Genomic DNA, 27,993 nt, shown 5'->3' with positions numbered 1-27,993 from the left:
ATATAGTCGAGATTGACATCACACACATTTTGGTATCAGTCCTGCATTGTGAACTACATCGACCATGATAATGATGCCAATGAGCCAATAAGAACAATTGATAATGAACTGATTGGCCAATTCTGTTCTGCTATTGTGTACAAAAACATTTTTTTTAATTTTTGCATTATTTTGTTTTATAATATGAGGTTTTATACAGTAGCGTGATATTCTTTTATATCGCCAACATTTCGATAATTATCGTGATAATTATCATACCCATTATTATTATTATTTTCTCATTGTGGGACGAATAAAGGTTTTCTGATTCTGATTCTGATACAGCGTGAGTCATATTGTGGTACCGCATCATGATGTCTGGATAGCGTTACATCCCTCCTGTTGGCTCTGCTCACTCATCTCAACTATGTGACAGTGTCCAGACCTTTAAATATGCAACTATGAGCTAAACGTGAAGGAATTTCATCTCCTTTTGAGAACAATGTACAAGAAGAAAAGGAGGCTAGCATTTAACTTGCTATTTATTCCTTCGAACAACATGTATAGGGGTCTCACAGGAGTAAAAATAGGATGATTCAATTATCCTAAATGAGAGCACATCGGCAGGGAGCAGCGTAGAGTAAAAACACAAGACTTAAGTTTCACAAGTGTCAGATAACACTCACCCATCCCAGCAACTCACTTTCTAACTCCAGTCCCCACCCTTGATCGTACACAATATTTACTCTTACTACTCTCCAGAACATACAAATCAATACTGTGACCAGAACAACAGGTTATACAAAGTACACATGAGCGCTTTGGCTCATTGGGAGACCCCTCCCCCATCTCCTCCAAATGTGTGAAGCTAGCTAGCGTGGAAAACATTTCTTAGGCATCAATATTGTTCAGCATTTTCATTCTGCAGGAGTAATACGCAAAAGGATTATGAAGGTGTGTGAATCAGGAAAACTGAGGGGAATTGTGATGGCTGATTTTCAAAACTTCAAATAGCACATTCGGAAGGCAGATGAAAATTAGGACACATAGCTAAGCGGTTCCAGTGCAAAAGTGGAGGGTTCGATTCCGCCTTCCTGTGTGGAGTTTACATGTTTTCCTCATGGCTGATTGAGTTTCTACTGGGTACACCGGTTTCCATCCACATTCCAAAAAACACGGATGGTAGGTTAATGAAACACCCCAAATTGCCCCCCCCGAAGGTAAGCGCGGATGATTGTTTGTCAAAGTGTGCCCTGCGATTGGCTGGCAAGCAGTTCAGGGTATAACCCTTCTACTGCCGGCTGGGATAAGCTCCAGCAGGCATCTCATATAGTAGTCTGTAACTGAACATGACTCATTTCACCGCACTAATATGGCCCCATCTTGTGATTCATCCAACCATCCATCTAAAAATACAGTACATTTTCTCTTCCTCTGAGACTCACAGTTCCATCACTTTAAACTTCATTTTGTGCATGTGGTGTTCATTTGAGCTACCTAACCACCACTTTTAAACATTGCCAAAAGGGCGTCCAATGTACTTTATTATTTGGGATCTTAATAAAAGATCTTGGCAGATGACGGGCATCAGCAAAGTACACAATCTGTCGTAGAGAACATGCAATTTAGCGCCTGTCCATCAGAAAATCAGGCCAGTTGATGTTTCTTTTTTTTAACTATAGAGGAAATTAACTGGGTTGAACATTTTGGTGTACTGTGCCTCCGTTTTTAGTCCAAATAGTCTTGTGGTACGTTGCTGTTGCGGTGGGTCGGCATAATTGATGACGAAGCAATGTGATTCTTTGTGAGGTTTTTGGGAGAGAGGAGCCTGTGACTTCTCCAGATGAATCACGAGACCAGGGCCTTGTTAATGCGGTGAAATTACTCATGTTTGGTTATAGACAATATGAGAATTTGCTGCTAAATGAGGTACACAAGGAGTTTGACAACAGAGCACATGATGTACTTAAGGCGCAGGTACAGAAATTGGTTTTAAAAATGGCTGGTAAAAGTAGAACTGAGTGAACCCCTTCACTTTGTCAAAAGTAGGCGATCAGTTAATAGCGTCGCGTGAGTTAAGTGAAACTACATACAGGTCTGTTTCAAATATTTGTCAAGCATGGGCTGATGAATCTCTTTGAAACTGCTTATTGAGAAACAGCTACAGAAATAAACTTGACTCAAGGAAAAATTGTCAGAAGCACACGCGCCTGAAAATTTTACTTAAACATGTTAACAAAGTATTCATATTGTGTTGTACTTTCCACCACCTGATTTGTTGTATGTGTGTGAACAGCAGGACAGTGTTTCAAGTGCCAAAAGCAATGGTGATTATGTTTGTCAATGACAACACGTCTCGTTGGCGCATTCTCTCGCCACTCCACTTGCTGTTGCCTGTTTAAAGGACAACCGAGGTTTCCGGAGAAGTTGTGTCCATAATTTGTAAAATGGCTTCAAATGACTTCTACTGAGCGTATTTTAAAAAGATTCCACCGCATATAGCTATATTTTACGTTTTAAGACTCGCTCTGAATATTCAGGAAGTCTTGTTTTTGAGTTGGTGACAAGTCCGTATGTGACGTCACTAAAGGAACGCCCCCTGACCGAAAAAAAAAAGACACATTGTAGCAGTCCTTCCATCACGTCAATGTATTTTGCTGTATTGTTTGGTCTGAAAACCTTGTGTTGCACCCAAAAGCCACCAGAAGAGGGTGTCCAAGCTCCATATAAGGAATTTATCAGCCTGTGGAAACAGAGGTGGCCACAGGAGGTCGCCATTTTGTGGCTCATTTCTGGTGATCGTTTCTCCCCAATGTTGCCTCAAAATGGCATGGAATAAAAAAGGATTATGAAGGTGTGTGAATCAGGAAAACTGAGGGGAATTGTGATGGCTGATTTTCAAAACTTCAAATAGCACATTCGGAAGGCAGATGAAAATTAGGACACATAGCTAAGCGGTTCCAGTGCAAAAGTGGAGGGTTCGATTCCGCCTTCCTGTGTGGAGTTTACATGTTTTCCTCATGGCTGATTGAGTTTCTACTGGGTACACCGGTTTCCATCCACATTCCAAAAAACACGGATGGTAGGTTAATGAAACACCCCAAATTGCCCCCCCCGAAGGTAAGCGCGGATGATTGTTTGTCAAAGTGTGCCCTGCGATTGGCTGGCAAGCAGTTCAGGGTATAACCCTTCTACTGCCGGCTGGGATAAGCTCCAGCAGGCATCTCATATAGTAGTCTGTAACTGAACATGACTCATTTCACCGCACTAATATGGCCCCATCTTGTGATTCATCCAACCATCCATCTAAAAATACAGTACATTTTCTCTTCCTCTGAGACTCACAGTTCCATCACTTTAAACTTCATTTTGTGCATGTGGTGTTCATTTGAGCTACCTAACCACCACTTTTAAACATTGCCAAAAGGGCGTCCAATGTACTTTATTATTTGGGATCTTAATAAAAGATCTTGGCAGATGACGGGCATCAGCAAAGTACACAATCTGTCGTAGAGAACATGCAATTTAGCGCCTGTCCATCAGAAAATCAGGCCAGTTGATGTTTCTTTTTTTTAACTATAGAGGAAATTAACTGGGTTGAACATTTTGGTGTACTGTGCCTCCGTTTTTAGTCCAAATAGTCTTGTGGTACGTTGCTGTTGCGGTGGGTCGGCATAATTGATGACGAAGCAATGTGATTCTTTGTGAGGTTTTTGGGAGAGAGGAGCCTGTGACTTCTCCAGATGAATCACGAGACCAGGGCCTTGTTAATGCGGCGAAATTACTCATGTTTGGTTATAGACAATATGAGAATTTGCTGCTAAATGAGGTACACAAGGAGTTTGACAACAGAGCACATGATGTACTTAAGGCGCAGGTACAGAAATTGGTTTTAAAAATGGCTGGTAAAAGTAGAACTGAGTGAACCCCTTCACTTTGTCAAAAGTAGGCGATCAGTTAATAGCGTCGCGACCTCAGTTGAAGTAAAGTTGAGACTTATTTTTGTACTTGTGAGTTAAGTGAAACTACATACAGGTCTGTTTCAAATATTTGTCAAGCATGGGCTGATGAATCTCTTTGAAACTGCTTATTGAGAAACAGCTACAGAAATAAACTTGACTCAAGGAAAAATTGTCAGAAGCACACGCGCCTGAAAATTTTACTTAAACATGTTAACAAAGTATTCATATTGTGTTGTACTTTCCATCACCTGATTTGTTGTATGTGTGTGAACAGCAGGACAGTGTTTCAAGTGCCAAAAGCAATGGTGATTATGTTTGTCAATGACAACACGTCTCGTTGGCGCATTCTCTCGCCACTCCACTTGCTGTTGCCTGTTTAAAGGACAACCGAGGTTTCCGGACAAGTTGTGTCCATAATTTGTAAAATGGCTTCAAATGACTTCTACTGAGCGTATTTTAAAAAGATTCCACCGCATATAGCTATATTTTACGTTTTAAGACTCGCTCTGAATATTCAGGAAGTCTTGTTTTTGAGTTGGTGACAAGTCCGTATGTGACGTCACTAAAGGAACGCCCCCTGACCGAAAAAAAAAGACACATTGTAGCAGTCCTTCCATCACGTCAATGTATTTTGCTGTATTGTTTGGTCTGAAAACCTTGTGTTGCACCCAAAAGCCACCAGAAGAGGGTGTCCAAGCTCCATATAAGGAATTTATCAGCCTGTGGAAACAGAGGTGGCCACAGGAGGTCGCCATTTTGTGGCTCATTTCTGGTGATCGTTTCTCCCCAATGTTGCCTCAAAATGGCATGGAATAAATTATTTAATCGATTGCAAACATATATGCTTTCCTCTTCAGAACTATTTGAATCATATTCATAACTGGAGGTGTAACAAGAAAGCATATTCTCCGAATCTGAAGCCATTGTTTTGATTCTCAAGCAATGCAAGACGTCTTGGCGTGACGTCACAAACTGGGGGCAGGACTTTCTGAAAATGCCCAATTCACAGCTCAATTTTTTTGCAGATTTTGGACACTTTAAGTCATTTTTATTGGTGTTTTTCATTTGAATAAAAATATTATACTGCGTGTTTTGGGTATTTTAGATGCTAAAAACGTTTTTCTGATGTCAGTTAAGAAACAAAAAAGTGACGTCGGTTGTCCTTTAAGTATCCAACATATAATGAAGGATGGAGAGGTGGGGTGTGTACAGGTTGGATAAGTGCTCATGTTGAACTCTGACACGTAGCTATTTACCCTTGCGCAAAAACAACCGGGCATAAAATCCCAAGCAAGCATTCCACACTAATCAACATTTAACACCACTAATAGATTCCTAATATATTTGTCCTGGCTGGTTGGCTGTGAGCCATTGCACTTGAGCTCTATTTAATTTCACATTGAGCCAAGTTGTTAGTAAACCATGGGCTGCTATCGGAAGACGGCAGTCATTCAGCTATTATTAGCCAAGCTATTATTTTCCTTCTTGTTGGCTATATTTTAAGAGCAATATTTAATTTATAACCCGATCCAAACTGCTCCAGCCCACGCCCGGGGCTATTATTCATGTTGTGGCTGTAGCACAAGAGAGATGGCCAGGTCCGGTCATTGAGAGCCACTATCTCCCCTGATCCTTCTCCAACAACCTGGGTTCAGATAATACGTCTGATTGTGATAATACGTCTGATTGTGATTGGAGAAGGGAGACATCCAAAACAGACTAATAGGGGCTCTCGTGCCCTGAAATTGCAAAAACCTGTAAGAGAATATCCTTCTATCCATTTCCCAGACCACTTTAGCTTCACGAGGGTCACGGCGGGTGCTGGAGCCTATCCCAGCCGTCCTCGGGCACGAGGCGGGGCGCACCCTGAATTGATTGCCAGCCAATCACAGGGCACAAAGAGATAAACAACCATCCACACTCAAACCCGGGGACAATTTCGAGTGGTCAATTAGCCTGCCTTGCATGTTGTTGGAATGTGGGAGGAAACCAGAGGACCCGGAGAAAACCCACACGGGCCCGGGGAGAACATGTAGGGAGGCCGGAGCGGGACTCGAACTCACGACCTATGTACTGTGAAGCCAGCATTTTAGACACTCAACAACTGGGCCGCCCTTGTGGAAAATCACAGATGGAAAATGACTCACAGGCTGTCATTTATCGAATATTCAACTTTAAATGAATAGCTAATGAATATTCAATGACTATCTGAGGGTATAGATGATTTGACATCTTATTTGTTCTGCCGTAAAAAAAAAACAACAATCCCTGAAACACGTGAAACACACCGTCAACCTGAAGGACAAATTATCCGGGAAAAAATGTCAAGCCACTAAAATATGCACCACTCTTCGAAATAATTGTTGAATTCCCTTTCCAACAACACCTGTTTTGTGAAAAGTGATTGGATTGGATTGGATTTGCCTTTATTAGTCTCACAGTGGAGAAATTTACATTTCACAGCAGCAAAGTGATGAAAGCAGTAGCTCTTTAGATATGAGTTCTAAGGAATGCAGCCAACTTTTGCCAAATTATTTAAAATGTGAAATTTTGTGTTATACTATCACTATCAAAACTTACAGTGAGTTTCAATAAAATGAAAATCCATTTGATGATTTAGCATGAAATGACCCCTTTATCAAAGCTGGTTGCCCCTTAGCAAAATGAGGGTCTAGAGGCGTGTAGTTGACCTCGAAGCCCTGAAATCAGTGTTTGAAATAGCATCTGCCCGGTGGCCCGGGTCGCACAACTTTTACGTTGGGCATACTACTTTAAAAACGTCTTGGCCTGGGTGGCCAGCAACTTCTTCAAGAAAAAAAACAACACTTTTTTTTTCTTGAAGAAGTTGCTGGCCATTGCACTTGAGCTCAAAATCAAACATTTGTTTTATTCAATAAAGCAAAAGCTACAAGCAAACCACTACAGGCCACGTGGACTCCTCTTTCTGAGCGGCTTTCAAAACTCTCAAGTACACTTTTCAGTCAGGGTGTAGTCCGAAGCACGAAACAGGCTTCTGATTGGCTGCCGGTGCTGAGTATGCAAATTGCCAAACGAACGTTCGTTTGGCAATCATCCAGGCATATGTCATGTCTGTGACGTATCATTGATGGTTATCTTCCTCTCCACTGTTCAGAAATCAGTAGGTTTCCATCAGTCCCGCATTCGTTTAACCCCATAACAATCTAGTGTGGGAACAGGTTTTTCCTCCTGTGCTGTAACAGCACACAATACCAAACACCCAGTCCCGATGTACTTTTGATACAGGGCTCTCTTTCTAAACCATTTGTCAATCAATTCTCCTGTGGACCGGGGCGTTTGTGATTTGGGATCCAAAATTATCCTGCCGCGGGCCAAATAATATCATATGCTTGCTTGAATCTAAATCCACATATGACATCTTTCCCAAGCGGCTCGTTATATGAGACCCCAAACAATGCTTTTGTAACTCGCGTCATCTCTTTTAAGACATCGAAGGCTACAGCTGTTCATCCGGATGTTATGGAAATGTATATGGGACACCATTTCAAGGCGGCACACATCAGCGGAGAGCTCATGTAAATGTGTCTGGTGCCTATGTGAGCAAAAGAGAAACAGGTGGGCTCTTTTAAAACAAACTAATCTGGTTTGCACCATGTATGTCTATATGCTAAACCCGCCCCCATGAGAGGCTCCTGCCTTTTGGCCTTTGTTGTCTGTGAAGGGAGAAGACGCTTAACTTATCAGTGCTGTATGTGTGTACCCTGCTTCAAAGGTAAATCTGTAACATTTGATGGGACACTTAACACCAAAACACGTTTGTTTTGAATTCAATGGAAACATTTTCTTCCATGGTTTGGGAATGAACTCCAACCGCCCAGGTGACAACTATCGGTATATCATTTGTTCTTTCTGTCCTCAATTGGCATGAAAAAACCAAGAATGAAAAACAGAATGAAAATACAGAACACTGCTCTGCGAATGGCTGGCAACCAATTCAGGGTGTCCCCCGCCGAGACCCCGAAGAAGGCTGGGATAGGCTCCAGTAAAATACATTTCCTTTTTTGGGGTTTAATGCTGTTGAACACGCAAACTCAAAAACTAGCCACCAACAAGGGGAGCCCTATGTGCGGGACTCCTGACACGTTGTCTTTGCAACATTGTTTTGTCATTTCTCAGAGGGCCCCCATCGGGATTGCCTGCCCTTTTGTACATCTCTACAGCCTTCCGTCTCTGTATAGCGCGTGAGGATCGTGGCGGCGGATCTTGGAAGAACGTCACGTTTCAAGAGTGCTCGTATCTTTCCACTTTTGAAGCAGTCATAAATTAACGACTGGACAGCACGCTTTCATCTTCTCAAAATAAGATTTCTTGGCTGCCATGTTAGTTGCATCTTTATCCGCCGTGCCGTTGCCCAATGAGCCCCCCCCACGGTCGAATTATCTGACATAAAAGTGGCCGTGGGTGTCGGGTGCTCAGTGTCAGCTCTCTGGGAAATGAGAACACATTTGAGAAGGATCTTTTGAGAAAGGACTTTAAAAAAGACCAGAAGAAACAGGCAGCTCATATGAAGTCCGGTGAGTCATGCCCACAATATTCATAGTCTCCATCCGTGTCAACCCCATTACATCCATCACCCCCCACCTCCGGACCACCCTTGGGGATGACATGGTACATCTAGGAGGTCTCTCACAAGATAAATTTAAAAAAAAAACAAGCGAAAAACAAGACACTTTTGTCCTGCCTGTCATCACTGTCACGTCTTCTTAGTCCTATGTGCAGCATGGACACATCCACAGGGAAAATACAAATAAGGGAAAAAACAAGAGTAAAATGGGAGGAGAATGAAGTCCCAGAAGGAGAATGTTTCTTTCCCAGATCACGGAGCCTAACCATGGGACGCTAGGGGCCAGAAAGTTTGTATGAGGTTATGTGTGTGATACAGAGAGCGTGACAGACTGAATGGACTCTCTCTGTATTCACAAAAGTGCAAGTAGCCTGGAGCCAGACAGACGGATACCTGGTGAAACTGAGCTTACAATGAGATACTACTTCTGTTTTCTCAGGGTGGCGAAAGTACTCAAACTCAGTTCTTAAGCAGAAGTACAGATAATTGTGTGTGAAAAGGCTCTGGTAAAATTACGAGACACACATACAAAGAGACAGAGAGCAAGACAGAAAGACATATAGGCAGACACTTGAAATACTTAACTCATTCACTGCCATTCCCAAATTTATTTGGGAATTGAAAAGCATGACGTGGAGCGCCATTCCCGAATTTGTTCGGTTTTTCTTGTGGGGGGCGCCAATAAAGCTTCGGGCAGACCTCTACCAATGTTTTTACTTTCCACGAGCGGGCACATTTTGCCTTTTGTCTGTTTGCGCTTTGTTACAGATTCAGCTGTTGTTAAAGTACTATATAAATATATATGGATTATATTTTGTACAGACGGCCCCATTTCAAGCTCAGATAAATCCAGACCCATATAATTTAGGAATTAACTTTTTTTTCTGATGAAAGACGAAAGTCTAAGGTTTCTTATGTTTATGTAGTCCTAAATCTAAATATTCTCTTGGTCCTGCAATTTGAGTGCAGACCGTCTGGCAGTGAATGAGTAAAAATACCAGAGGAATTCACTGTTGTACTTGTAAGTACACAAAGCAAAGCAGGCAATGTGAATTTCGAAGTATTCAAAATAGAAAATATTAAAAATAGTTTCTGTCCACATCATTTTTATGCTTGAGTAAAAGTGAAAAAGTACAGACTGAAATGTTCTTACTGGAAGTGTTCTGAAAAGTTATGAAATTGAATGAAAATTTGCAATGTCCATTCTAATAATGTGGCATAAAGGGAGGAGAACGTTTCATCTTGTGATGATTTTTTTCACCAAGCACGAGTTAGCATTATTTAAACATTTCTATGACAATTCACGTCCATTTCTGAATATGAAGAACACTAAGTGCAGTATTTCTAAGAACATACTAGGAAGACGAGTATGTGTGAATGGGAACAGGGGTGTACTTTTGAACTCCCCCTGCCGTTTAAGATAATCCACAAGAGCAACATTCGGGTGTTCCATACATTCATGATTTAGTCGTACTTTGATTTGGAACGGTGGTTTGGGACATGAGTGAAAAATCAGACACCTAATTTAATTGTGAAACGATTGAGCCAAATTTCCCATTTGTTGTTTGCTGTCCCTCATGTCCCTCAGAAGTTTAGGCCCAGCCTTTTACAACCACACATATAAAGCCGCTAAATGTGCAAAAATAATTATATGAACCGCTGTGCAACGTAACATGTTAAAACATATATAGAAATGAAGGATTGCGACTGGTAAGCACAATCCATCACAATACAATTCATTTGTTCATTGATGAGCTGTTTAATTGATTCATTGTTGCACTTCCAGAGTTACTGGAATGCAAAAAATATTTTTCCCTAAATGATTGGATTGAGAAAGACGGGAACGCTTTTAGTACCTCATTCACCTTTAAGTGTGTGTGTGTCTGTGTGTGTACAGTGTGTGTGCGTGTGTGTGTGGTGTGTGTGTGTGTGTGTGTGTGTGTGTGTGTGTGTGTGTGTGTGTGTGTGTGTGTGTGTGTGTGTGTGTGTGTGTGTGTGCGTGTGTGTGTGTGTGTGTGTGACCTGGTTCTGGTTTTGGAAGGATCAAGGGATCTGGTTTTGCGTGTGATTGCTCGTATGGTCTGAGTATCTCAGCCAGTTCAGTCCTGTTTCATTTGACTACAATAGCCTCCTTGTCTCAAGCGGGGGATTGTGGACTGAATGGCACCAAGCTACATGATCACGATATACTGTAGCTCCACAATGAGAATAAACATATTCCATAATCACGAGAGGGCTCCACATTGCTCGTTCCACCCAAGCCACCTTCTACAAAGCTTTACTGAAAAGCAGGGCACAGGAAAGCTACTTCAGTGGATCATTTTAAATAGATTGGATTAATGGAATTGAGTTTAAAAAATTCAAAAAACAAAAAAGTCAATCTCACCGGTCCAGAAGGCTGCTACAATGTACCAGAGAACTGCAACATACAAATATCTAAAATGACTTTCTGTGAGTCAAAGATGACAATTTCAAATGTTACTGTCAGTTTGCAAAGTGTTGAATGGACAGAGCTAAATATATTCAAGAAAGTTTAGTTCCCTATGAGACTTCAGGACCCCACAGGCTTATTAAATGTTTCCAGACCCAGCACAAAATAAAGGGAAGCAGCTGATATCTGCTCAAACTGTCGCTACCATTTAAAAATGCTCACAGTTGCATCTCATGAATCACTTTTAAAATGTATCCTGCTTTTATGTCAGGATCTTTTCTTTCCATTTCCATTAATTGTCATCATTTATTATTCATTCAAGACAGAAAGACATATAGGCAGACACTTGAAATACTTAACTCATTCACTGCCATTCCCAAATTTATTTGGGAATTGAAAAGCATGACGTGGAGCGCCATTCCCGAATTTGTTCGGTTTTTCTTGTGGGGGGCGCCAATAAAGCTTCGGGCAGACCTCTACCAATGTTTTTACTTTCCACGAGCGGGCACATTTTGCCTTTTGTCTGTTTGCGCTTTGTTACAGATTCAGCTGTTGTTAAAGTACTATATAAATATATATGGATTATATTTTGTACAGACGGCCCCATTTCAAGCTCAGATAAATCCAGACCCATATAATTTAGGAATTAACTTTTTTTTCTGATGAAAGACGAAAGTCTAAGGTTTCTTATGTTTATGTAGTCCTAAATCTAAATATTCTCTTGGTCCTGCAATTTGAGTGCAGACCGTCTGGCAGTGAATGAGTAAAAATACCAGAGGAATTCACTGTTGTACTTGTAAGTACACAAAGCAAAGCAGGCAATGTGAATTTCGAAGTATTCAAAATAGAAAATATTAAAAATAGTTTCTGTCCACATCATTTTTATGCTTGAGTAAAAGTGAAAAAGTACAGACTGAAATGTTCTTACTGGAAGTGTTCTGAAAAGTTATGAAATTGAATGAAAATTTGCAATGTCCATTCTAATAATGTGGCATAAAGGGAGGAGAACGTTTCATCTTGTGATGATTTTTTTCACCAAGCACGAGTTAGCATTATTTAAACATTTCTATGACAATTCACGTCCATTTCTGAATATGAAGAACACTAAGTGCAGTATTTCTAAGAACATACTAGGAAGACGAGTATGTGTGAATGGGAACAGGGGTGTACTTTTGAACTCCCCCTGCCGTTTAAGATAATCCACAAGAGCAACATTCGGGTGTTCCATACATTCATGATTTAGTCGTACTTTGATTTGGAACGGTGGTTTGGGACATGAGTGAAAAATCAGACACCTAATTTAATTGTGAAACGATTGAGCCAAATTTCCCATTTGTTGTTTGCTGTCCCTCATGTCCCTCAGAAGTTTAGGCCCAGCCTTTTACAACCACACATATAAAGCCGCTAAATGTGCAAAAATAATTATATGAACCGCTGTGCAACGTAACATGTTAAAACATATATAGAAATGAAGGATTGCGACTGGTAAGCACAATCCATCACAATACAATTCATTTGTTCATTGATGAGCTGTTTAATTGATTCATTGTTGCACTTCCAGAGTTACTGGAATGCAAAAAATAATTTTTCCCTAAATGATTGGATTGAGAAAGACGGGAACGCTTTTAGTACCTCATTCACCTTTAAGTGTGTGTGTGTCTGTGTGTGTACAGTGTGTGTGCGTGTGTGTGTGCGTGTGTGTGTGTGTGTGTGTGTGTGTGTGTGTGTGTGTGTGTGTGTGTGTGTGTGTGTGTGTGTGTGTGCGTGTGTGTGTGTGTGTGTGGACCTGGTTCTGGTTTTGGAAGGATCAAGGGATCTGGTTTTGCGTGTGATTGCTCGTATGGTCTGAGTATCTCAGCCAGTTCAGTCCTGTTTCATTTGACTACAATAGCCTCCTTGTCTCAAGCGGGGGATTGTGGACTGAATGGCACCAAGCTACATGATCACGATATACTGTAGCTCCACAATGAGAATAAACATATTCCATAATCACGAGAGGGCTCCACATTGCTCGTTCCACCCAAGCCACCTTCTACAAAGCTTTACTGAAAAGCAGGGCACAGGAAAGCTACTTCAGTGGATCATTTTAAATAGATTGGATTAATGGAATTGAGTTTAAAAAATTCAATAAAACAAAAAAGTCAATCTCACCGGTCCAGAAGGCTGCTACAATGTACCAGAGAACTGCAACATACAAATATCTAAAATGACTTTCTGTGAGTCAAAGATGACAATTTCAAATGTTACTGTCAGTTTGCAAAGTGTTGAATGGACAGAGCTAAATATATTCAAGAAAGTTTAGTTCCCTATGAGACTTCAGGACCCCACAGGCTTATTAAATGTTTCCAGACCCAGCACAAAATAAAGGGAAGCAGCTGATATCTGCTCAAACTGTCGCTACCATTTAAAAATGCTCACAGTTGCATCTCATGAATCACTTTTAAAATGTATCCTGCTTTTATGTCAGGATCTTTTCTTTCCATTTCCATTAATTGTCATCATTTATTATTCATTATTAGTTGTTTAACTGTAAAACTCTATTTTTTTAATTAAAAAATTAATTTTAATTTAATTATCTATTTAATTTATAATTTTCCTGTGTATAAGACATAACAAAAACCTCATCAGAGAAGTGGACGAAAGCTTCACAACTATTGACTTTTGACACGCAAAGAATGAGCAAAGAACTGGAACAATGTTTGTCCTATATTGATGTGCAGAGAAATTAGGGCGTCTCCTCATGAGTACAGTGACAACATTGTGCTCCATTGTATGGTGATGATGGTCATGTCACACATGCCAAAACAAAACTGCACAGGTAGTGTAAATGATCTCTGAAAATAGTTGTTGACCACAAAAAAATATATATATTTATATATTTATTTTTACCATGATTTTGGCATTGTACTCCCATTGTACTCAAACCATTCAAACATCCAAATATTCTGAAAATTCAGGACATGCACATCGTGGAGTATTTTCGAAATTCTTAAAATGCATATGATATTCATTACTCCACAACCACGGTTTCAAAATGAAGACAATACTTGAGAGATCCTCTGCACATTTCTTGACCTACTCACACCATTCCAACATCATGGGAACTATTTGTCACATCCCTTCCCAAATTCCCACATATTCACAGTGGAATTCCCAAAATGAGGAAATTGTTTACACAGTTACCTCTTTTTGCATTTCCTGACCAGTTCAACCCATTCTAATAACATCTCATATTCTAGATTTCAACACTTCATTGGTACCATTCCATGGTATTCAACAACACATTCGACACCTCATTCTCTCTTTAGAAGATGCACAACATACTCAAAACAACTCTGCAAACTCTTTGTAGGTTCGGAAGGGCAGGACGTACCATACCATAGCGACAGTGCTTTCTCATGTTTTGTAGAACATTAGAAACATTCACATCACGATAGTGATGCAATTCATGTAATTTCAAACTTTACAGACAATATTTACATTCACCTTTGAGTGACGTTGATTCCGCAGCAACAACAATAATGTTTCTGGGTCAGTTTGATATGGATAAAATTTGTGAAGCTGAATAATAGCAAGTATTTCTTACGACTCAATTATCCATCAACCTCCATGGTGAGACAAATAACGTTTTTCTAATCTCATCTCAACCCAGCCATGGGCAAACTACGGCCCGTGGGCCACATATGGCCCTTTAGGCTTTTTAATCCGGCCCGAAAAATTTGTCCAAATTATAGTAAAAACGGTGTCTGAAATTCATGACAAAAAGTTAGCGGACAACTGAGCAGACAATTTTGAAAAGCTGCCTGTCCCATTTTTCACAACTTGAAACACAATAAGATGACTAACAGCAAAAAAAAAGCAAAATAAAAAAACATTGTCACAAAGTATAACATTTTTTTAAATTAAGGATGTAACTACCACAAATGCTCCCTTGCTTAATTTACGGTAAATATCCCTTGCTGAACATTTTGCTCCAGTTCTCCAATTTGTCCGCAATCCAACGTTTGCATTGCGTTGTCTGCTACAAGCAGACTAAGCGTCTTTCATAACTCTCAAGTACATTTTACAGTCACGGTATAATGTACATTTACGTTTTGTAGCGTCACATATGTTGTTAGCTTCTTTTGAATCTTTCTTCTGGGCTGAGGTTCTGTGCATCTACTTCGGAAAATGACAAAATAACAACCTTATAAGACTCGGGAAAGTCCCAAGCACGAAGCAGGCCTCTGATTGGCTGCCGTGCCCAGTATGCCGATTTCAACTACAGGTAGCCTATGTCTGTGTGCTTGGCAACGATACACGTGTACTGTTTGCGCGTGAAAGGCGAGGGCGTCCGTGGCGAGTTTGTAGAGCGCACGGTCAGGACAATCCATCCATGATTTTGCGGAGTTTAACACAAGTACATATTATTGAGCTTGAGTATTTCGTTTTGTAATAATATGTTTTGAAATTTGAAAGTGATTCCATTTTTCAATAAATGTTGATTTCTTTAACTTTGCGCCTTCGACTGAAATGTATTAAAAACAGACGCAATCTTGATAAATCACAGTGCATATATTATTTTAATCCATTTCCATTTCCTCCTCCCATTATCTGTGAAATAGTATGTAAATGCCATTTCTTGCATATTCCTTGAGACATATGTATGAACTGATAAGGGCTGTTTTTCACATTTGAAAGACAGTCAATAAATTGGGTTGTAGTGTTCTTACTGTGCTATGGGGTTTGCACACACTACATTTAAAGGACAACCGACACCTCCGGACAAGTTGTGTCCATAATTTGTAAAATCGCTTCAAAGATTCCACCGCATATAGCTTTTTTTTATAGCTATTGGTGACGAGTCTTGACGTCACGTCACGGAAAGAACGCCCCTGAGAAAGGACACAGTGCAGCAGTGCTTTCATCACGTCAATGCATTTTGCGGTACTTTGTTTGGTATGAAAACTTCGTGTTGATGGCGAAATTAGAAGGAAAACACATAAATAACACAATGGTGAGTCCTTGTGTGTTGCACCAAGACAACTATTTGATATTCGCTGACACAAATTCCCAGGAGACAAATCAGCCCATTTCCAACGGAGCTTTGGCGCCATCTTCTGCATTTTCTGGGTGCTACATTTCTGTCCAGATGCCTCAAAATGACAGGGAATGACTTGTTTGATCGATTGCAAACATTTATGCTTTCCTCTTCAGAACTATTTGAATCATATTCATAACTGGATGAGTAACAAGAAAGCATGTTTTCCGAATCTGAAGCCATTGTTTTGATTCTCGAGCAAGGCAAGACGTCTTGGCGTGACACCACGAACAAGGGGGTGGGAAACTGGCCACTTCCGGGTTCAATTTGAATTTCTGTATTTTAGATGCTATAAAACGTTTTTCTGATGTCAGTTAGGAAACAAAAAAGTGGTGTCGGTTGTCTTTTAATGCTTTAGGTTTAGTATATCCGTCCCGAACACTCCCTTCAAATACGTCTGTGTAAGCTCTCGGTCGTACAGGAGTGGTCCATCGATGAAAAGGTTTCTTCAGCCGTCATCTGTACCTTTTTTTTGAAGGTGTCGGACGTTTCGCTTCTTATCCAAGATGCTTCTTCAGCGAACTAAAGTCTTACTGGTAGTATATAGGGCCGATACTACCAGTAAGACTTTAGTTCGCTGAAGAAGCATCTTAGATAAGAAGCGAAACGTCCGACACCTTAAAAAAAAAAGTACAGATGACGGCTGAAGAAACCTTTTCATCGTTTCACTCCCTCCAAATGCTTCTTGCCCGGCTCCTTGCCCGGCCCCTCTGTCAAAACCCATTGTGGCCCGCGAGTCAAAAAGTTTGCCCACCCCTGCCTTAACCCCTCTCTTTTCTGATCTTCTTGTCTACACAAGGGTCACGTGGTGTGCGGGAGACAAACAATAAGGCACTGGGAGAACATGCAAACAGCAGGAATTAAACGCTGCACCTCCACACTCTGATGGCAACATGCTAAAAAGTTGACCACTGGGATGCCCACAACTCAATTATGAACAAAAAATATATAAATAAAAATTAAGTACAATTTAGTACATTACCTCTTATTGTCAATGTTAACTACAATTATATATTAATAAACATTAAATCATGCACAATGGTCTCCCTGTGATTTCCAGCTTGCATGTTAGATTGATTGAAGACAGAGAAAATGCACATTGATATGAGTGTGAGTTTGAAAGTTTTTCTTTTTAGATATGTCCCCTGCCATCGATTGTTTGCCTGAGACTGCCGAACTACTTCAGCCCCCCCAGGTTAACAGATCAAGTTATACAAGCAGCAACTTACCAGTTCTGAGATGAGCTTGTCATCTTGGTTGCGTAGCCATGCAGTCACTGCATGGATGATGGAGAGCGTGACGCCGCTAAGCACTGCGGCTCTCATTCGGACAGGCAGTAGTGTGTAAATGATGTAGATGAAGAAGACCGTCCACCAGACGCCCTCCGAGGCACTACGGGGTTTCACCATCAGCAACCCATACACCTGCACCACAATCAGCACCCCGATCACGAGGTAGCTCACAATCCACATGTAGTTCTGGTGGAAGCAGTTGCGGTTGCACACCACCATGACGGCCAGGAAAAGCGCCATGGCGACACAGAGAATGCAGACGTAGGCCACGTCTGGAGCCCCCTGAATGCAGTGGAAGGTCAGCATGACCCCACACACCACCACCAGGACCCCCATTAACATGGTAAGAGAGCTCTGGTTGAGTCGGAAGAAATAGCGCTGGTATAGACGCTCCAGTTTTGCCGACTGGAACTTCTTGGAGTGAAAAACCCACACTATGTGCATCCAGCAGTCGGTGACGCTCACAGCCTTGCATCGACCCTCGGCGCATTCGCTTAAGTCCTCCTCTTCCCTCGCCTTCAGGTCACCATCGTCAAAGCCCAAGTCTACGGCCTTCAAACCCAGATCCACACCTTCCGCCATCCTCTTTCCATAGTGGTCCTCCTGCCATCCACAATGAAGGTCCAAGTTTCCTCTGCTCGTGCCCGCTCGAGTCTGAAAATGGTGGGTGGCCACATTCTGGGATTCCAAGTCCTCGGGGTGCCTGAGGCAGCTCATGTAGCGAGAAGTGCACAGCGAGGACTTTTTCTTCTTCTTTTTCCCATTGCGCTCGCCCCACTCCGTCTTTCGCTCATCCACTCTGCCCACAAATAGGCCTCTGGCCCACGACATCCTGAAGAGAGCGTGAAGGACAATCATGACAAATCACAAAATGTGTTCGTTGACTTGCTTATTCTGTCAATGGTTTTTGTTCTCGTATCATGTATATATATTGATTTCAAATTCAATTAGTTCATTGTATAGTGAAATGCTGTGGTGCATTGTGCAGCAGTACAGTGGAGTTGTTGATTTGAAGTTTTATCAAATTTAAGGTGGAAAATATGCATCATACTTCAAGGAACTTGAGAAAATTAGGCCACCAAAACTCCTCATTTGACGTCATTTTAGGCAGCATCAAAAGATGAACTCTGCATGTTTTTTTGTTTTCTTTTATAAAAGGGCCACCAGGGAATGGCACTTGAAGTTAGCATGATCTTAGCTTTTCTCTCATTATAAGAAGAAAATACTCTTTTAGCATTATTTTAGTTCAAGGTGATTGGGTTCCATACACTGTTGATAGTTGACTGAGGGCGTAGCATAAATATTGCTTCTATTAAGACACCAGGTTTGATATTGGTAGGTTGCTAAGTCCTAGACTGTTGAACTACATAGCTAGCGACCCAGCAGGCCACTGATTAGAGAACAGCTGTATACTGTACTTGTTAATAGTGAGGAAAATGTGGTGTGTTTATGAAGGTGTTATAATTTGACCATGCACAATGGTACACTGGGGCGAGGGTGCGGTGGAAGGGAGGGGAGCGCTATCCCAGGTTAGAAATCTGTCTCGCCTTCTTCAAACACTCCGGGCATTTATTTATGTATTTACATTTAACTCATTTACTGCCATTCCTGAATTTATTCGGGAATTCAAAAGCATGACGTGGAGCGCCATTCCCGAATTTGTTCGGGTTTTGGTTTATCTTGCGGGGGCGGGGGTGGGGGGGGGGGTGGGTGGTAGAGATCAAGCCCTGGTCAGACCTCTGGCAATGTTTTTCTCTGCCACGAGGGGGCAGAATTTGTCTTTTCGACAGCCGCCCCCACTTTCACTGCAGATAACTCTAGAACCAAATAAGCTCGACATAAACTTTTTTTTCCGATGAAAAAATAGTCTAAGGCAGTGAGTGGTTCTTAACCTTTTTAGTGGTACCGAACCCACCTAGTTTCAAATGCACATTCAGCGAACCCTTCATGAGTGGAGATAAATAAATACATATAATGATAAATACATAAATATATAAATATGTAAATATGATATAAATATAAATACATAAATATATAAATATGTAAATATGATATAAATATAATATAATATAAATATATAAATACATAAATATGTATACACACACACACACACACACACACACACACACACACACACACACACACATATATATATATATATATATATATATATATATATATATATATATATATATATATATATATATATATATATATATATATATAAATAATAAAATCCTCGTCTCACCCACCATGGGTGGTGTCTGTCCCCATTTCAGCTCGGGTCCTCTACCAGAGGCCAGGAAGCTTGAGGGTTCTGCGCAGTATCCGTGCTGTTCCCAGCACGGCGCTTTTCTGGACCGAGATATCCGATGTTGTTCCCGGGATCTGTTGCAACCACTCGTCGAGTTTGGGGGTCACTGCCCCAAGTGCTCCGACCACCACAGGCACGACTGTCACCTTTACCTTCCAGGCTCTCTCCAGCTCCTCTCTGAGCCCTTGGTATTTCTCGATTTTCTCATGTTCCTTCTTTCTGATGTTCCCATCACTCGGGACCGCGACATCCACGACAACGGCTTTCCTTTCCCCTTTATCTATGACCACGATATCTGGTTGGTTGGCCATTACCATCTTGTCAGTCTGTATCTGGAAGTCCCACAGGATTTTTGCTCGGTGCTTGGGAGGTGTTTCCCATTTTGACCTTGGGGTTTCCAGTCCATACTCCGCACAGATGTTTCGGTAGACTATGCCAGCCACCTGGTTATGGCGCTCCATGTAGGCTTTCCCTGCCAGCATCTTACACCCTGCAGTTACGTGTTGGATTGTCTCAGGTGCCTCTTTGCACAACCTACACCTTGGGTCTTGTCTGGTGTGGTATATCCCTGCCTCTATGGCTCTGGTGTTCAGGGCCTGCTCTTGGGCAGCCAGGATGAGTGCCTCTGTGCTGTCCTTTAGGCCAGCCCTCTCTAGCCACTGATAGGACTTCTTGAGATCAGCCACTTCTGCTATGGTTCGGTGGTACATCCCGTGTAGGGGCTTTTCCTCCCATGATTGTCCCTCTTCCAGCACCTCATCCTCTGTTCCCCATTGACTGAGACATTCTCTGAGTACATCATCCGTTGGAGCCTTCTCTTTGATGTATACATGGAGCTTGGATGTTTCATCCTGGACAGTGGCTCTCACACTCACTAGTCCCCGGCCTCCTTCCTTACGGCTTGTGTACAGTCACAGGGTGCTGGACTTGGGATGGAACCCTCCGTGCATGGTGAGGAGTTTTCGGGTCTTAACATCCGTGGTCTGAATCTCTTCCTTTGGCCACCTTATTATTCCTGCAGGGTATCTGATCACTGGCAGGGCATAGCTGTTTATTGCCCGGGTCTTGTTCTTGCCATTGAGCTGGCTTCTGAGGACTTGCCTCACCCGCTGGAGGTATTTGGTCGTAGCCGCTTTCCTTGTTGCTAATTCGAGGTTGCCATTGGCCTGTGGTATACCGAGGTACTTGTAGCTGTTTTCAATGTCTGCTATTGTTCCTTCAGTGAGTGAGACCCCTTCAGTGTGGACTACCTTGCCCCTCTTAGTCACCATCCGACTACATTTCTCCAGCCCGAATGACATTCCGATATCACTGCTGTAGATCCTGGTTGTGTGGATCAGGGAGTCTATGTCCCTTTCGCTCTTAGCATACAGCTTGATGTCATCCATGTAGAGGAGGTGACTGATCGTAGCTCCATTTCTGAGGCGGTATCCATAGCCTCATCTTCATCATCTTCCTCATCTTGGCGATTATCTGGCATCAGCATCACCTTGGTATATGCCACATTTGATGGACACTTGCGTTAGTGGCTTGCCATTGGCTTCAAGTGTGGTTTTCCACATCCTCATCGAGTTTGCAACGAAGGCTCTCAGGGTCCTGTTGACCTTATACAACTCCAAGCATTCATTGATCCATGTGTGTGGCATCGAGTCATATGCTTTCTCGTAATCAATCCAGGCTGTGCACAGGTTGGTATGTCGGGACCTGCAGTCTTGAGCGACTGTTCTGTCAACCAGCAGCTGATGTTTGGCACCTCTAGTATCTCTACTCTAGAACCAAATAAGCTCGACATAAACTTTTTTTTCCGATGAAAAAATAGTCTAAGGCAGTGAGTGGTTCTTAACCTTTTTAGTGGTACCGAACCCACCTAGTTTCAAATGCACATTCAGCGAACCCTTCATGAGTGGAGATAAATAAATACATATAATGATAAATACATAAATATATAAATATGTAAATATGATATAAATATAAATACATAAATATATAAATATGTAAATATGATATAAATATAATATAATATAAATATATAAATACATAAATATGTATACACACACACACACACACACACACACACACACACACACACATATATATATATATATATATATATATATAAATAATAAAATCCTCGTCTCACCCACCATGGGTGGTGTCTGTCCCCATTTCAGCTCGGGTCCTCTACCAGAGGCCAGGAAGCTTGAGGGTTCTGCGCAGTATCCGTGCTGTTCCCAGCACTGCGCTTTTCTGGACCGAGATATCCGATGTTGTTCCCGGGATCTGTTGCAACCACTCGTCGAGTTTGGGGGTCACTGCCCCAAGTGCTCCGACCACCACAGGCACGACTGTCACCTTTACCTTCCAGGCTCTCTCCAGCTCCTCTCTGAGCCCTTGGTATTTCTCGATTTTCTCATGTTCCTTCTTTCTGATGTTCCCATCACTCGGGACCGCGACATCCACGACAACGGCTTTCCTTTCCCCTTTATCTATGACCACGATATCTGGTTGGTTGGCCATTACCATCTTGTCAGTCTGTATCTGGAAGTCCCACAGGATTTTTGCTCGGTGCTTGGGAGGTGTTTCCCATTTTGACCTTGGGGTTTCCAGTCCATACTCCGCACAGATGTTTCGGTAGACTATGCCAGCCACCTGGTTATGGCGCTCCATGTAGGCTTTCCCTGCCAGCATCTTACACCCTGCAGTTACGTGTTGGATTGTCTCAGGTGCCTCTTTGCACAACCTACACCTTGGGTCTTGTCTGGTGTGGTATATCCCTGCCTCTATGGCTCTGGTGTTCAGGGCCTGCTCTTGGGCAGCCAGGATGAGTGCCTCTGTGCTGTCCTTTAGGCCAGCCCTCTCTAGCCACTGATAGGACTTCTTGAGATCAGCCACTTCTGCTATGGTTCGGTGGTACATCCCGTGTAGGGGCTTTTCCTCCCATGATTGTCCCTCTTCCAGCACCTCATCCTCTGTTCCCCATTGACTGAGACATTCTCTGAGTACATCATCCGTTGGAGCCTTCTCTTTGATGTATACATGGAGCTTGGATGTTTCATCCTGGACAGTGGCTCTCACACTCACTAGTCCCCGGCCTCCTTCCTTACGGCTTGTGTACAGTTACAGGGTGCTGGACTTGGGATGGAACCCTCCGTGCATGGTGAGGAGTTTTCGGGTCTTAACATCCGTGGTCTGAATCTCTTCCTTTGGCCACCTTATTATTCCTGCAGGGTATCTGATCACTGGCAGGTACTAATGCCTTTCTGTGCTTTGCTCATGTATTGATCCATGTGTCCACTTATCTTAGCCACAATGATGCCTGACATGAGCTTCCATGTTGTGGAGAGACAGGTTATTGGCCGATAGTTGGAAGGAACTGCACCCTTTGAGGAATCCTTCATGATCAGGATTGTTCGCCCTTCGGTTAGCCATCCTGGGTGACTCCCATCCATCAGCAGCTGGTTCTTTTGTGCTGCTAGGCGCTCGTGGAGAGCTGTGAGTTTCTTTAGCCAGTATGTGTGGACCATATCCGGGCCTGGTGCCGTCCAGTTTTTCATACCTGAGACTCTTCCTTGTATATCTGCCGCTGTGATGGTAACTCTTCCTGTGATGTGGCAGCCTGGGGCCCTTCACCTCGGAATTTGTGTTGTACCTCATCAATCTGAAGTTGTGATAGCAATTGCCGTTTGTGGATATCGGAACACTGAGCTACTAGTTGTTTCGTGGTCAACCGTGACTGTGGGTTTCGAAGTAACCATTCAGCCCCCATTCTCCGCATGTAACCCCTCTGACTAGGGTTGCTTGAGTAGTAGCATTCCAACAGAGCCATGTTATCGCATCTCGTCCATCTCCGCTTTGTTCCAGTAGCCCATTTTTCATCAGGGTGCTCTGGTTCCCCAGCACCTGACGCAGACCTTGTTTGGCCGGGCGACGTCTGAGCCGGCATGTCATTCCATTTATTGTCTCTCATCATTGTATGAGGTAGGCATTAGCGTGAAGGGTCTTGCCCAAGGACCCACACTGGATGATGTCATTGTGCTCATTTCTGCTCATTTTCTCTCCCATATGCCAAACCGATGCCTTATCAACTGAGCTATCCAGCCGCTATATATATATATATATATATATATATATATATATATATATATATATTTTTTTTTCCGACTCCCGAGAATATCGATATAACGAGACTTTACTGTATATATATATATATATATATATATATATACTGTATATATACACAGTAAAGTCTCGTTATATCGATATTCTCGGGAGTCGGAAAAAATATCGATATAACCGGACTATCGCTATATCCAATCCGATATATATATATATATATATATATATATATATATATATATATATATATATATATATATATATCGGATTGGATATATATATATATATATATATATATATATATATATATATATATATATATATATATATATATATATATATATATATATCGGATATATAGTGCATATTTATATATATATATATATATACAGTAAAGTCTCGTTATATCGGATATATCGATAGTCCCGGTTATATCGATATCTATTTCTTACGTAAGCACGGAGTAAGTTTCATGCAAAACAGGTCGGATATATCGATAGGTCCCGGTTATTGCGTTATTTTTTCGGACTCCCTTGAATATCGATTTTGAACGAGACTTTTCTGTAATATATATATATAACTCTATATATATAATATATATATATATATATATATATATATATAATAATATATATATATATATATATATAACCAGTTATCATATGTTAAAACCAGACAATGTGCGAATTTTTTTGTCTCTTTCATGAATTTCTCTTACTTAAAGACAACCGACATCCCCGACAAGTTCAAAGTCAAAGTCAAAGTCAGCTTTATTGTCAAATATGCTAATATGCATACATACAGCACAGATGAAATTACTGTCCTCTCGGACCCAGCATGCAAGGCACTTAATAATTACTTAACAAACATAAACATGAAAACGCCAATTTGCCGGGAGGGGGAGCCGCTGCGTGTTCACGAGCGCCGCCATCTTGGGAAAAAAATTTTTGTTGTGTTGTCCACCATAAATTGTAAAATGGCTAGGGAGGTTGCTGTGCTACTCTTTCAGAGTCACCAGCCATTGTGCACTGCTGTTATGTGCGACCTCCTTCTCCCATATGCCTTTCCAGTATCTTTCAGTTTCCAGTCTTGGAGGGTCTGCTCTGCTGTTAGAACCCTGCCACTGAGCGTACACTTTCGCAGGTTGTGTTGCGAACAGCCTGTTTATTCTTCTGGCCTCATTCTCTTTCGTGTACCTCTTTAGGCGACTGGCCAAGGCCTGGAGCCTTTGTTTGGCAGTTTCGAGTGCTTCAGGTATGGTTATCTGCATGTATTGGACTTTTTTTATTCACACCTCTCTGGGTCTCCGTCAATTGACTCACATCTTTCCGAGCCGCCTTGATCTTGGCCTCCAACAGTCTTTTCCATGGTGGGTAATTAATCTCGTGGCTCTCATGGTTGCTCTTGTAGCCAAGCATGTCTAGGATCACTGATGCTGAGGTGTATATCAGCTCATTGGTTTCCGTGATTGTTCCGGTCGGGATCGTTCTCAGTGCTGCATTCACAGTTTCCATGAGACTTTCAGGTGGTACTTCACATAGCCGTTGTAATCGGTGCCTTCGTTGCCCAGTTTTCATTCTTGCCATGATCTTATCTCTCAGGTCATTTGCTGCCTCGCTCAGCATTTCATTTATTGGGGCTGGCTTCCCAATCTCATTATTCATTGGGGCTTGCCTCCCAATCTCTGGTTGAACCTCTTCCTGTGATGTGGCAGCCTGGGGCCCTTCACCTCGGAATTTGTGTTGTACCTCATCAATCTGAAGTTGTGATAGCAATTGCCGTTTGTGGATATCAGAACACTGAGCTACTAGTTGTTTCGTGGTCAACCGTGACTGTGGGTTTCGAAGTAACCATTCAGCCCCCATTCTCCGCATGTAACCCCTCTGACTAGGGTTGCTTGAGTAGTAGCATTCCAACAGAGCCATGTTATCGCATCTCGTCCATCTCCGCTTTGTTCCAGTAGCCCATTTTTCATCAGGGTGCTCTGGTTCCCCAGCACCTGACGCAGACCTTGTTTGGCCGGGCGACGTCTGAGCCGGCATGTCATTCCATTTATTGTCTCTCATCATTGTATGAGGTAGGCATTAGCGTGAAGGGTCTTGCCCAAGGACCCACACTGGATGATGTCATTGTGCTCATTTCTGCTCATTTTCTCTGCCACAAGTGGGATTCGAACCCTCGTCTCCCATATGCCAAACCGATGCCTTATCAACTGAGCTATCCAGCCGCTATATATATATATATATATATATATATATATATATATATATATATATATATATATATATATATATATATATATATATACCCTGGTTAAGAACCACTGGTCTAAGGTTTCTTACGCTGCATTGAATGTTTATGTAGTCCTAAAACTAAATATTTTGTAGGTCCGGAAAATTGAGTGGACAGATTTGCATATTGTCTGGCAGTGAGTTAAAATGCATGCAATTTATGTGTATTATAATGATTTTAGAAATGAGAGAAACTCTTAAAGGACAACCAACGTCACTTTTTTGTTTGTAACTGACATCAGAAAAACATTTTATAGCATCTAAAATACCCGAAACACGCCCCCAGTTCGTGACGTCACGCCAAGACATCTTGCATTGCTAGTGAATCAAAACAACGGCTTCAGATTCTGAGAATATGCTTTCTTGTTACACATCCAGTTATGAATATGATTCAAATAGTTCTGAAGAGGAAAACATACATGTTTGCAATCGATTAAATAATTTATTTGTGCCATTTTGAGGCAACATTGGGGGGAAATCTCACACCCAAAAAAAGAGGCACAAAATGGCGACCTCCTGTGGCCACCTCCGTTTCCACAGGCTGATAAATTCCTTATATGGCGCTTGGACGCCCTCTTCTGGCCTTCTGGCGGCTTTTGGGTGCAACACGAGGTGCCCAGACCAAACAAGTACAGCAAAATACATTGATGTGATGGAGGGACTGCTACAATGCGTCTTTTTAACGGTCAAGGGCGGTCCTTCAGTACGGACTCGTCACCAACTCAAAAACAAGACTTCCTGAATATTCAGCGCAAGTCTTAAAACGTAAAATATAGCTATATGCGGTGGAATCTTTGTAAAATACGATCAGTAGAAGTCATTCAAAGCCATTTTACAAATTATGGTGACAACAACAAAAAAAATTGTTTTCCCAAGATGGCGGCGCGTGAACACGCAGCGGCTCCCCTCTCCCGGCAAATTGGCGTTTTCATGTTTATGTTTGTTAAAGTAATTATAAGTGCCTTGCATGCTGGGTCCGAGAGGACAGTAATTTCATCTGTGCTGTATGTCATGCATATTAGCATATTTGACAATAAAGCTGACTTTGACTTTGACTTTGAACTTGTCCGGGGATGTCGGTTGTCCTTTAAGTAAGAGAATTCATGAAAGAGACAAAAAAATCTCGCACATTGTCTGGTTTTAACATATGATAACTGGTTGATTTCATTTTGCACTTGCTTACAATACAATACAATACAATACAATACAATACAATACATATTGATTCATATCGCGCTTTAACAACAGCTGAAGTTGGAACAAAGCGCTTAAAATGTACAGCTATCTCATACAGGAAATAAAGCAGTCACAAGGATAGTAAAAGCACCAGGGAGTGAAACCAACATCAAGTCGGAATCATGCTGAGTCGAATCCCAAAGAGGACAGGTGAGTTATGAGATGGGTTTTAAAGAAGGGCAGCGAGGGGGCTTGCCGAACGTTCGGTGGCAGTGCTTGACCATTAGGGCCCTATTTTGTTGTCCAATGCATGTCTATATAGCATAAAGCTCAGTCCAGTCTTTTCTTTCTTTGGGTTATTTTCATGGATATGCACAGGTAGGAATGGGCCTTTGCAGTTGCCGGGGGTGGGGGGGGGGTGAACACAGCTGACTTGATTTGGATTTGTGCCAACCAAAACTGCACCTCAAGTTCCCTTTATAATCAGCGCAGGAATGCTCAGCTTGGCACATCACTGCCTGACGAATTGCCAAATACGACCAAAAATTGGCCTTTATTGTTTTAACAATATATTGTGACATTTATTTACCTGTCCTTATTATAATGAACTGAATTTATATTTGGTGTATTTTTTGTTTTACAAAATTGGAGGCTCCACTCTGGATGTCAATATGGTTTGGATTGATGGAGTCATATATCAAAAAAGTAATAAATAGTTGGAAATAGCTGGTAAAAGTGCAGGTTTCCAC

The 27,993-nt window shown here is 41.8% G+C and overlaps 1 protein-coding gene across 1 annotated transcript in view; it reads right to left on the bottom strand.

Annotated features, from left to right (window-relative positions):
• Nucleotides 1-27,993, bottom strand: part of LOC148903245 (adenylate cyclase type 6-like) — a 73,320-nt gene that overhangs the window by 44,002 nt on the left and 1,325 nt on the right. The window contains exon 3 of the mRNA XM_088998489.1: nucleotides 17,285-18,179. Coding sequence (XP_088854615.1) covers nucleotides 17,285-18,178 — 894 coding nt within the window. The 5' untranslated portion in view covers nucleotide 18,179. The remainder of the gene's footprint in view (nucleotides 1-17,284; nucleotides 18,180-27,993) is intronic.

The sequence above is a fragment of the Hippocampus bargibanti genome, linkage group LG01 (genome assembly GCF_051943395.1).
Source record: "Hippocampus bargibanti isolate YZ-2025 linkage group LG01, ASM5194339v1, whole genome shotgun sequence".
NCBI lineage: Eukaryota > Metazoa > Chordata > Actinopteri > Syngnathiformes > Syngnathidae > Hippocampus > Hippocampus bargibanti.
This window is presented reverse-complemented; position numbering and strand designations above follow the sequence as displayed.